The sequence below is a fragment of the Cydia pomonella genome, chromosome 1 (assembly GCF_033807575.1).
Source record: "Cydia pomonella isolate Wapato2018A chromosome 1, ilCydPomo1, whole genome shotgun sequence".
In the NCBI taxonomy this organism is placed as follows: Eukaryota; Metazoa; Arthropoda; class Insecta; order Lepidoptera; family Tortricidae; genus Cydia; species Cydia pomonella.
In genome coordinates, this window is record NC_084703.1 from 28,492,558 (window position 1) to 28,505,448 (window position 12,891).

Sequence of the window (12,891 nt, forward strand, 5' to 3'; positions counted from 1 at the left end):
AACGTGGTTCGCGGTTGGCCCTCTGGACTAGCCTTCATGTTCGTACGTCGCAGTCAAACGGCATTTTAGAAATGAAATAACTATTAGTAATATTTCTATCTTCACTGAGGAAACTCGGTTACCACATTTCTCAAGATAATTATAAGTGAGTATTTTTTAAATATATATAAAAGAGAAAAAACATGTTCCTGAACTTGACTTTATTAACAATGTATTTTTCATTTCGTTTGGCAGTGTTGTGTGAGATGCATTATGTATTGAAACGTGACTGAAATAGAATAATATATATTTGTAATTTTTCTTAGATTTAAAAAGTATGCAATTTTCTGAGACTTATAAACACCTAAGTAGATGATTTGTTCAAAATCATATAAAATCTTCACCTAAAAGTGCCCTAATGCTCTATTTCTCTATTGCTGTCAAAAATGGCGTTGCATTTGTCAGTGGAATCGCTTTATTTACTTCTTTTCATAGTGAGGAATTCTAATTGCCATTTCTTTTTATAGGTTTACAAATTGCTTCAATAGTGACGTAACGGTGTGGAGATTTGTGTAGAAACACACGGAGACGGGTAGCCCTGCATTGATAATGCCTTATTGTTACGCACCCGGGTGTAATCATATTTCTCGAAGAGAAAGCTGCTATTTCTTTAGATTTCCTGCCGATACAAAACTATTCGAGGAGTGGAAAACTCTTTGCCCGTAAGCATAATTAACGTAGTTATCTTTTTTGTTTTTTTGTTTATTTTGTTACCCTGGTGTGGTGTCAAAGAAGATGCTGGTAGACCTCAACAACATTGTAAAATTAGAGTCAGACCAAGCTAAGTTGACAACGGTTTTGATAGCCCAGCCTGTGCAAGTGTTAAGTATATGTCATAATTTCATAAGTTTTATGTTTAAAATAACACTTGCACTGTCAAGGCTGTCAAAATAGCTGTCAACCTTCATTTAAACAAACAAAGCATTTCATCCAACCTCGACATTGGCAGAATCATCAACACCTTGATGGAGCCATAACACGAAAAATTGATTGATTGATTGAACCTCGACATTGGCAGAATCTTCAACACCTTGATGGAGCCATAACACGAAAAATTTATTGACTATCATTAAATTTTTTTACAAATGTAATTCAACCGAATTCTAAATACAACTAGATTCAAACTTCCTTATACCCCGCACATTGAATGATGGTCCCTATGTCAGTTCCTTGAATTCGGTGTATTCCCATCTGTGCCTGCCCCATGTGACCACTGCCATACAATAGGCAGGCACAGATGGGAATGATTTGTATGTAGCGCCTATTCCCATCTGTGCCCAGCGGGGATAGACCTTGGGCACCTTGAATTGTTGGGCTCATTTGTTCTACAGTCACCTGACTATTATTCTTCTTCAGTCGGTCCCTCAATGCTGAGGATCGTGACATCATGTCCTTCAGTTGAAGACCAGATTCCTCCATAGGCTTCTATTCCTCGCCAAGCGCATGGCCTCATGCAGTTTTAATTGTGTAGGTGCAGTGATTTGAGCACACCATCTAGTAGGGGGAGGGCCCTGAGGTCTCGTGCCTTCAACTTCGCCCGTCATAATAACTGTCTCTAGGCTATCCGGGGAGCGGCGTGAGAGATGTTTTTTTAATTATTTTTTTTATACCACGACGGTGGCAACAAGGTGGACGCCTGTAACTCCAGAAGCTTATATGCGCGTTGCCGACCCTTTAAAAACCTGTACACTCCTTTTCTGAAGAACCCCATACTGTAGACCCTCGGGAAAACCTCGGAAGGGAGCTCATTCCACAGCTGGAGTGTCCGCGGGAGAAAATTCCTCTTGAACCGGGTGCGGCGTACGTGACCATTTAGGTTCTAAGGTGTGAGGATGAACACCCTGCCGACGGCGAGCGGTGCGGTGATAGAAAGTGGCCTTTGGCATCATGTCAAACAATTCCTCAGAGCACAGTCCATTGTACAAACAGTAGAACACACACAAGGAGGCTAAGTCTCTCCTTAGACTTAAACGTTCAATACCGCTTGTGAGTTTGGGATCGTCAACGATTCGCACAGCGTGACTTTGGACTGAGTGAAAGGGTCTGAGCTGGCATACAGGTGCTTCTGCCCAAAGGTGACAGCAATACTCTATATGGGGTCTGACTTGCGATTTATATAGCAGCAGTCTTTGCCCCGGAGTAAAGTATCGCCTCGCTTTATTGAGCACACCAAGTTTTTTGGATGCCAGTGCAGCCTTCCCTTCCAGGTGGCTACGGAATTGGATGTCACTGGAGATATCGACACCGAGGATCCCAATACTCCCTGAAATGGTAAGAGCTGTGCCTTGGAAATGCGGGGCCACAGTAAATGGGGTTTTCTTAACGGTAAACGCGCAAACTTGTCTCTTCGTGGGGTTGAATCAGACTAGATTGTCCCGACCCCACACCGAAACTTTGGATAGAGTGCTCTCAATGTCTTACACAAGCTTTTCACGACTCACCAGCACCACGGAACGAGGGATGTTGGCACGGCCTGTGTAATAGGCATCCCCAGTACTGTCGTCTGCATAGCAATGAATGTCGTCGATAGACAACATGTCATTGATGTGCAGCAAAAACAGCGTTGGGGATAGCACAGAACCTTGCGGAACGCCAGCGTTAATGTCCATGCTATCGGAGCAGCTTCCGTCTACTACGGCTCGTATGCGTCTGCTGGACAAAAAGTTAGCGATCCATTTGCATAGTCCGAAGTATATGAGAGTTAGGTCCTGGCATATTGTTGACAACCGGCGTTTTATGTGTAGCTCTTCTAATATCAAATATTTATTCAGCAAATAGCCCACAGGCGCACTTTTAAATGTCCATTTTTACAAACAATAATAATTACGAATATGGAATCAATGAAATAATGTATACTTTATTAGAGATGTATACTGTCTCTAAATGTCAAATTACACAAAAAAAAATATGATATAAAAATAAAACCAACAAATACGTGAGAAGCAAACTAGAATACGCATCTCAAATATGGAATCCTCAGTATCAAATTTATGTTGAGAGGGTTGAGAGATTACAGTCAAAATTTATAAAATTCCTTTGTTATAAAATGCGAGTCAACTATAGTTCTATCGACTATCTCAAGCTGTGTAAGAAACATCATTTGATCCCACTTGTTAAGCGCCGTGAAATTGCAGATATAGTGTACTTAGTCAATATTATTAAAGGTAATGTAGATTGTCCAAATTTGCTTAATAAGATCTCTTTTAATATTCCGTCAAGGAGGCTAAGGCATTTTCGTCCCATTAGTAATTACCAAGCTACTACTAGGTATAGGAAAAACAGTTTCATATGCAGGGCAGGCATGAGTTTAAATAAAGTTTCTACAAATTGTGATATCGACATATATAATGATAGCATAGCAGTAATAAAAAATAAATAAATTAGACACTTCATGGGTGACAATAATTCTGGCGCAGGACAATGAATATGTCCTACTACTTTTTCTTTTTTTTATTTATTTTTTGTAAAAATGAATCATATATATATATATATATATAGATCTGTTCTTATGCTGTAGGAACTTGTATGTGTAAATTAAGATGGGCAAAAACTTTTTATAATTTATTGTATTTTTATAAGTGAGAACCTGTAATTGGCTCTGTAATTCTATTGGAAGTTCTAGATATATATAGCGCTGTTGGTTTTCCATATACTAAAATAAAATAAAAAAATAAAATAAAATACTAAAATTCTTTAGAGATGTATAAGTCTCTTAAGTGTCAGAGATAAAATATTAAAAAAAAAACATTAAATCCTTATCCTTAGAGATGTAGAGGGTCTCCAAGACTTGAATTCTTATATAAATAATTAAAAGACAAGAAATTAAATCAGACAAGAACCGACTGAAGTGTCTCACGTTAATGCCACTCAAAAGTAAAGTTACATACTTTTAACATAACATGTAGCCCGTGTAAGCTTCAACAGACCGGTCTCCACAAATAATAAGGACTTAATAGTACGCATAGCTGTCCAAGTCATCTGTAAAAACCGGTGCCAACACCACATCTCAAACGCGTTGATACACTTGATCTGCTCGTTTAGTCCATGTCTCACAACCAGAGAGAAAGATTGGGATCATCAGAGAACGCACAAGTCTAACTTTCGTCTGTTTTAATGTACCTCGATCTTTCCAGATCTTGTCTAACTGAGCCATGGCTCCCTTTGCTATTTGAATCCTGCGGATAATTTCCCCGTCACAGCTACCGTCGCTAGATATAAGTGAGCCGAGGTAGGTGAAGGTGCTGACACAATTAAGGTGTTGTAGTTCTAAGCTTCGTGGAGGAGGTTTTTTCCGGGACACAAACATTAGCTTGGTTTTAGCATGGTTGACGTGAAGTCCTAATTTGATTCTTTCGGTTTCTATTCGCCGGAATAGTCCGCTCATCTCCTCATCGGCAGCCAAGAGCGTTGTGTCATCAGCATAGCGTAGGTTGCAAATCGTTTTTCCGCCAATCGATATACCGCCGTCCCAGCTCCCTGGTTATTATTATTATTATTTTAACATCGTTTTGGGGCTGACTGCAGATCCCATCTGCTGGGTGAAAGCCTCCTCAATTTTTCTCCACTCATCCTTGTCTTGGGCTTTTTGGAGCCAGTCTTTTCCAGTGACGGAGGAGATGTCTATCCACTTCTTTTTGGGCCTTCTTCGGAGCCTCCGTTCTGCAGGTCCGGTCCATTTTGTTGCTACTAATGTCCATCTTTTGTCCCCATATCTGGATACATGACCTGCCCATTGCCATTTTAGATGAAGAGCTTGTTGAAGAGTGTCTGTAAGTTTGGTCTTTTGACATATTATTTCGCTTCTAACTTTCTGTATTTTCCTTATATTCAATATACTTCTCTCCATAGATCGTTGACAGGTCGTTGTAGCTTTCCTTTTTTTGTGTAAGTCCAAGTTTGGCTTCCGTAAGTTAGACTAGGCAGGATACAGGTGTCCGTTACGATTTTCTTATGGGCTATGCTGTATTCGTCTTTTAAGATTTCTTTCTGGAACCAAAACATTTACCCCCTTATTAATAAACGTGTACTAAAGTTACGATGCCGCTAATAATCGTTTGTCCCTCTCTGACGTATTGGTGACGAAAGGGACAAACGATTATTAGCGGCATCGTAACTTTAGTACACGTTTATGAATAAGGCGGTTAGTAACTTAATAAATTAATGTCTTAAAGTCTACAAACATTGTATGTGATGTGACAGCTACTCCAATCATACAATAATGAACTGTCTTAGGGACCATAATTTGACGCGCAATGATTAGCTGTAATTTTGTATAGTTGATGGCACAAGGGTATACTGGCTGAAGGCTTGGGTGCATAAAGTTTGTATTATCTTAAAGAAGTGTAATACATGTACTAGTTTTAGCTACCTTCTACTAGACATCACCACACAACTTCTTACCAACGGCTGAGATAACAAGGTAGAAAAAGCGGCCAAGTGCGAGTCGGACTCGCCCATGTAGGGTTCCGTACCATTTATGACGTATAAAAAAAAACTACTTACTAGATCTCGTTCAAACCAATTTTCGGTGGAAGTTTGCATGGTAATGTACATCATATATTTTTTATTTTATTTTTCACTCTGTTATTTTAGAAGTTACAGGGGGGGGGACGACACATTTTTTCACTTTGGAAGTGTCTCTCGCGCAAACTATTCAGATTAGAAAAATATGATATTAGAAACCTAAATATCATTTTTGAAGACCTATCTATAGATACCCCAAACGTATGGGTTTGATGAAAAAAAAAAATTACTTTAAATTTTATGACTTATTAAAAAAACTACATACTGGATCTCGTTCAAACCAACTTTCGGTGGAAGTTTGCATGGCAATGTATATCATATATTTTTATTTTTATTTTTCATTCTGTTATTTTAGAAGTTACGGTGGGGGGGGGGGGGGGGCACATCTTACCACTTTGGAAGTGTCTCTCGCGCAAACTATTCAGTTTAGAAAAAAATGATATTAGAAACTTCAATATCATTTTTAAAGACCTATCCATAGATATCCCACACGTATGGGTTTGATGTAAAAAATTTTTTTGGGTTTCAGTTCTAAGTATGGGGAACCCTCAACATTTATTGTTTTTTTTCTATTTTTATGTAAAAATCTTAATGCGGTTCATAGAATAAATCTACTTACCAAGTTTGAACAGTATAGCTCTTATAGTTTCGGAAAAAAGTGGCTGTGACATAAACGGACAGACAGACGATCTACGAGATCTATAAGGGTTCCGTTTTTTGCCATTTGGCTACGGAACCCTAAAAATGTTTCGGAATTATCCAGATACACCTATATTTTTAGACTTGAATTGAAAATTTGGTTTGTTGCTAGTCTTTTTTTTTAATTATACATCATTGGTAACAATATTCTAACATATAATTAATCATATTTTTAGGCTTAAAGACAAGGAGCCTACTACTGAAGATCTATTGTGCAGCTGCCATTTTATTAATGGTGATAAAGCAAATTTGCCAACTGTATTTGCACATAGTAATACAAGCATTGAAGACTTTGCATCATCGGAAACTGTTGTTGACAAGTAGGTATTATTACATGCAATATTCATACTTTTTTGTCCCTTTTGCGGTTGGCATCATACCTCATACCTGTTGTGCCATGGCTTTAGTGTGTGTGGAGCATTTGTATGGAATATAACTTACCACAAATTGTCTGATGAAGGAAAATATAGTCTGGCCTGGCCTACTACTATTCAAAATCCAAATTGTCTATGGAGTGTATTAGTTGTTAGAAATAGTAAAGTTATTTAGTGTTGTCTCAAATTAATACAATAGTATTTTATGCAACAGTTGTATAAGAAGGGTCAAAAAAGGCGAGTGGCGTGAGTTACAATTGAGTTACAATTGTAAAGGAATACGCCACGAGCATTTTTTGACCTACTTATACAACGTTGCATACAATACTTTTCCTACGAGTCAACAAAAATAAATCTTAATTTAGGTAAACAAAGCAAAAGTATATAGCTTAGATACGCGAGCATCCCTTGTTACGCGCCCGGCCCGCCGCGGCCCGGCTAGTCGGCGACACCTTATCGTAACTCATGAGGCCCTGGTACTTGCTCCTTGCTAAATTAAATTTTTGGACAGTTTTCTCTCGATTTTGGCCACAGTAGCCTACGGAGACTAACAAGCAACGCTAAGCGGTCTTCGTAGTCTATGGGTGTTGTTATATTACGGGTGTCACATGCGTGTTTCCCACTTATGAAGTAATAGTTTTTACTATGCAACCAAATGAATATTTTGTAAGTGGCAGCAATGCACTTAGTTTGAAACTGTATTAGTTTTGATTTTGTTAGGTTGGTAGTAGGGCATGCAATCCGTGATCCCGTGATCACGAAATCCCGGGATCACGGGCCAGTTTTACGATATTACAATACCGGTATTTCAAAGGACCAATATCGAAATATCGGGATTTCGAAATTCATTTTTCTAAGTAGATTTTTAAAGAAATAATACACGGCAATTATTACCTCTATCTCTATATTTGTTATTATTAAACACTTTAGATGGCCTGGTTTGAAAAAGTATTTAAATTTAAAATAACACATGGTGGTGCATAGCACAAAGCTCGGGAAGTCGGGAACATTCGGGGTTTTCCGTCAGATAATCGAGCCGCGCCGCAGGTAAACGGTTTGCCGCCATGAAGGACTGGGATTGGACCATATCGTTATCTATTGTTTTTGCATAGATAGTATTAGGACATAACTGCATGCCTTAGTTGCTAAATAGCCACGACACGATCACCGAAACTACGTATGTGTAGCCGATTTGTAAACAAAAATACACTATTTGGTTTATGTTGGTAGCTGGTGCTTAACTTTTTATTTGACTGACGTGACATATGAATTATGTTGTGTGTTTTTTAGTGAATGTTTATGTACCCGCCAACGGAGGAAAATGTAAGTAATAGAAACCTTATTTATATTTATGTGAATTTATATTAGCTTATCGGTCTAATAAAATTATCGTCAGTTGAAGTCAGTGGTCGCCTGGCTGGTCACTGGCCATATTAATGATATAAAACCTAATAGTTTAAGTAAATACAATTACATTCTCGTAAATTCTCTCATAAAATAGATCCATGAGCATCGATGTCGAAGTTTTTACTGTAGTATTTATTTTATGCCTTGAAAAAATCTGCGATCGAAGCGGACGGTGCCACTTCGCGGGATTGGAAACCTTAATAAGGAAGGACTTTATTCATTAGCCCGGATCTTGCGTAAAAAAAGTAATTAAAATTACATCTAGTATTATTTATCTAAAAATTAAACACTAAAATATTGCATTTTTTTATTAAGGACACGCACTACTTAACATGATCCCAAATCATCCCAAATTAAATATAGGACTAATACATAATATAATTAATATAACATGGTTTATTTATAGGCTATTGACTCCGTGTATCTAATTTACCGTCCGCTACTCGGCTGCGATGACTGAAGCTGGCATTATCACTACTAATACGTTGTTATACTTGGCTACTTCTTAGACGATACTGATTTATACAATTTTATTTCAGGTCTGCGCCAAAAGTAACGTATAGTAGAAACAAGAAAAGCTCCTTAGACATTTGGAACCATTTCGAGAAGGCGAATGACAAACAATCTGCAAAATGCAATCATTGCTCAAAAGTTTTGAAAACCACTGGCGGGACAACTTCAGGACTGCATGTACATATCCGTTCCTGTCATCAGCATCTAATTACAACCACTGGAAATCCCGGTGAAGGCACATCGACATCGACCGCTTTAACTGACGCCGTTACTCCCACAGATGTTAGCATACCGGGCCCATCCACATTATCCACAACAATGAGAGACACACAATCATCAAAAAAGAGGAAACTGATGACGGATTATTTTAAGTCTTCGGACTCCACGGAAGCTGTCATCTCCCGCATGACAGCATTAGATGGCATCCGTTTTAGACTTTTTATTGAAAGCCGTGATCTGCGGCAGTTATTTAAAAACAGTGGCCATAACTTGCCCAGATCAGCGAACACCGTTTCCAAAATTGTTTTCGAATACGCTGAGGGTGTGAAAGACGATACTAAAAAAATCATAAATAAAATGAAAGTGCAGGGGCATAGATTTTCAGCCACATTAGATGAATGGACATCACTGCGGAGCAAACGGTACATGAATATCAATATTCACTGCAGACAATTTGAGGGCTTTTGTTTCAAAAATCTAGGCCTTGTACGAATATCAGGCAGAATGCCGGCTACTGCTCTCATAACTGTTTTGAGAGAACACCTGGAGAAGTTCGGCATCTTTCTCAAAGAAGACGTTGTCAGCTTAACTACCGACGGCGCTAGTGTCATGAAAAAAATGGGCACCTATTTTGAAGGTCAACACCAATTATGTCTAGCTCATGGTGTGCAATTGGCTGTAATTGACACAATTTACAAGGCTTCAACTGTGCCTGAAACATACGAAACGGATTTTTGTGACTCTACTGAAACTGAAACTGATGACGAAGAAATACTAACAGACGATGACGGCCACTTTGAGCTTGAAATTTTACGTGTACGAACAGATCCTGTAATGTACAAAGAGCCAATAGAGAAAGTGCGACGAGTAATCAGAATGATCAGAAAGTCACCACTGAAAGCAGATGCTCTAAGAGACTATGTTGTGCAGGAATTCCATCATAACATTGAGCTTCAGCTAGATTGCCGAACACGTTGGTCGAGCATGGCAAACATGATTGGTTCGTTTTTAAAAATAAGAAACTCGGTGTTAAAAGTATTGATCGACATAAACTCGCATATAAATTTCACAGAAGAGGAAATTCAATGTTTGATTGAGATTCATGAAAGTTTGGACATTGTGAAGATCACAGTTTTAGCAATTTGCCGCCGTGATGCAACGCTGTATACCGCCGATACAGCATTAAAATTCATGCTAACCAAGCTTGATGAAAAAAACACATTTGTGAGTTCCAAGCTGGCAACAAACATGCGAAAACGCATCCAAGAAAGGCGTTTGTTAGTGGCTGGTGTGCTTCATTATCTCCATGATGTTGAAGGCTTTTATGAAACGCCAGAAGATGACACATTTCGCAAACCGACAGGCGAAGACATTTGCGAAGCAATTGTCTCTGTATTAAGAAGACTAAAATATAAACAGACAACGTTCAATGTTATGCCTGTAGAAGAACCTTGCGCCAACTTGGAATTGGAACCAACACCAGGCACAAGTAGCCCGAGACAGCTTACCATACAGGAGCAATTAAAAGCTATGTACGATAACAACGGAGAACGAGGCGTGTATTTGACGGAAGCATATCAATACCTTTCTACGCTTTTGCCAACTAGCGTTGAAAGCGAGAGGATTTTTTCATCCGCCGGGTATTTCTGTACCAAAATAAGAAGTTCTTTATCCGACAAAATGCTCGACACGCTGTCATTTTTAAGGACCCATTTCCAAGAAGAACGATTGACTGATAATAAATAAATAACTACATTTAGCATTAAGGAGATAATTTATTTTTACTTTATAGGTATCATTTTTATCCCTTGTTTTAATTACGATGTTGATTCAGTGTTTAAAATTGTTGATTGTATTCTTTTGTTGCCTTGAGATTTTAATTTATATGATTTTCTAATCGTCATTTAAAATTAATAACTACTTACGATTACGATACTGTTTTACGATGTTGATTTTTTTGCATTTGTATATTAGATTCTAATTATTTACTGTTATTTAGCGTATTTTTAATGACAATTTTATTCTTAATAATGACTGCCGCCTTTAAAAACAAATGATGACTAATATTATGATGTTGCTTTCTTTGAATTTTTCTTTATTTTTATTGTTGTTGATTTAGCGTTTATTTTTATTTACATTTGTATTTTAATGTTAATATTGTTGTTTTTTATGTCCATTTTATCCTTAATAAAGACTGATTTACCACGCAATTTTTTTTAAATATTTCTTAATCCCGGTATTAATCCCGTGATCCCGGTATTGGAACTCAATATCGGATTTCAATATCGGGATTGAAAATGGTCCGATATTGCATGCCCTAGTTGGTAGCCATTAATCGCAGTAACGTTATAGCGATTTAACGCACAAGTGCTGTTATGAGGAATAGACAATATAGACTTTTCTTGAAACCTTTTATGTATGTTCTTATATTCGTGTTAATTAATGCTTAAATGACAGATAACAGTAGAGGAGTAGGAAAATATTTTAGCGATTAATGGCTACTAACCTAACAAAACCAAAACGAATACAGTTTTAAACTAAGTGCATTGCTGCCAACTTACAAAATATTCATTTGGTTGCATAGTAAAAATAATTACTTCATAAGTCAGAAACACGCATGTGACACCCGTAATATAGCAACACCCATAGACTACGAAGACCGCTTAGCGTTGCTTGTTAGTCTCCGTAGGCTACGGTGGCCAAAATTGAGAAAAAACTGTCCAAAAATTTAATTTAGCAAGTAGCAAGTACCAGGGCCTCATGAGTTACGAGGTGTCGCTGACCGGCCGGCCGCGGCCCGCGGCGGGCTGGGCGCGTAATAAGGTATGCTCGCGCGTCTTGGCTATATACTTTTGCTTTGTTTACCTAAATTAATATTTATTTTTGTTGACTCGTAGGAAAAATATTGTATGCAACGTTGTATATGTAGGTCAAAAAAGGCTCGTGGCGTATTCCTTTACAATGTTCGCCTACGCCTTCGGCTCCGGCTCACATTGTAACTCACGCCACTCGCCTTTTTTGACCCTTCTTATACAACTTGTATAAAATACTATAAAAATATTACTATCTGTTAAATTTGTGATACTTTTAGGGCAACATCAACTGATTTAACGGATCAGCAAAAAACAAAAACAGGTGAGTGGGAGTGCAGGGCTTGTCTTGAGAAAGTTGGTCCCACCATAAGCCTAGTTAATCTTTTTGATCCTTGGGCATCACCGTGGGAAGGAATGGAAAGTACTGTAGCCGAAGACCTTGCTAAAGTTGGACATATCAAGGTAAGACCTACAATTCACAGTATAAGTTGTGCATGGTTTTAATAGGGGGTATTACTGCAATGTTCTCCCGCCAGAGTACAGCACTGGCACATATTGTAAACCGCAGAGTAACTTATACATACTAGGGTTTTTTGACAAGTTTTCACTATGACTTTGATGCATCAAGGCAATTTACACAGAGCCTACCGTGAAACGCGACAATCTCTACTCTCGCTGTTTTATTTATCAACTTCTAGAAATTAGGTCTTAAAACGAGGGGAGTTTTAAAGTATTCTGGTACAACCATTTTGTTCAGTCTGAGACATTATTATTTTAATTTTATTTTAATGAGATACTAATTGTAGGACTCTGGAAATGAATGCTAAAGACTTGATTGTCTTAGCACTTTTAAATACTGTTTGTCGTCAAATCTCGTGTCTTAGACAGATAGTTAGCCCCGGAAAATGGTTCACGAAAGTAGACAGTTAATTTGCTATACCTAATATCCTTATTAGTGGATTTAGTTTTTAGAGTCATAGGCAGGGCCCGTACATTTCATGCCGTTGACGGAAAAATGACGTCACGCTACATAGAGTATGATTCCAATTAGTATTTTCGTAATAATTAATCATTTGTCAACCAACTGGTTTCGTGTGGTCTCAGTAGGATATAGGTACCATTTCCCTGGGCGAGCTCTTAATCATTTTAAGGCGGTCGTCACACCTATAGGTTGACCACGCTATAGGCATAAGCTGTTTCAGCAGCATACTGGAGTGGCGTACGGATAGGTACGACATCGGTATAGTCTTAGTAAGTAAGTAAGTGTTTTATTTGTAAATATAGGTAGAATTACATTGGTGGTC

At 38.1% G+C, this 12,891-nt stretch overlaps 1 protein-coding gene across 3 annotated transcripts in view; it reads left to right on the top strand.

Annotated features, from left to right (window-relative positions):
• Positions 1–12,891, top strand: part of LOC133527949 (zinc finger protein 41-like) — a 29,771-nt gene continuing 16,880 nt past the window's right edge. The window contains exons 1-4 of one of the 3 annotated variants that reach the window (XM_061865166.1): positions 1–145; positions 507–701; positions 6,438–6,581; positions 11,866–12,049. In XM_061865166.1, coding sequence (XP_061721150.1) covers positions 589–701; positions 6,438–6,581; positions 11,866–12,049 — 441 coding nt within the window. In that variant the 5' untranslated portion in view covers positions 1–145; positions 507–588. Of the gene's footprint in view, positions 146–221; positions 315–506; positions 702–726; positions 1,127–6,437; positions 6,582–11,865; positions 12,050–12,891 lie in introns of those variants that run through there. The other 2 variants (XM_061865174.1, XM_061865182.1) reach the window with 2 other exon arrangements.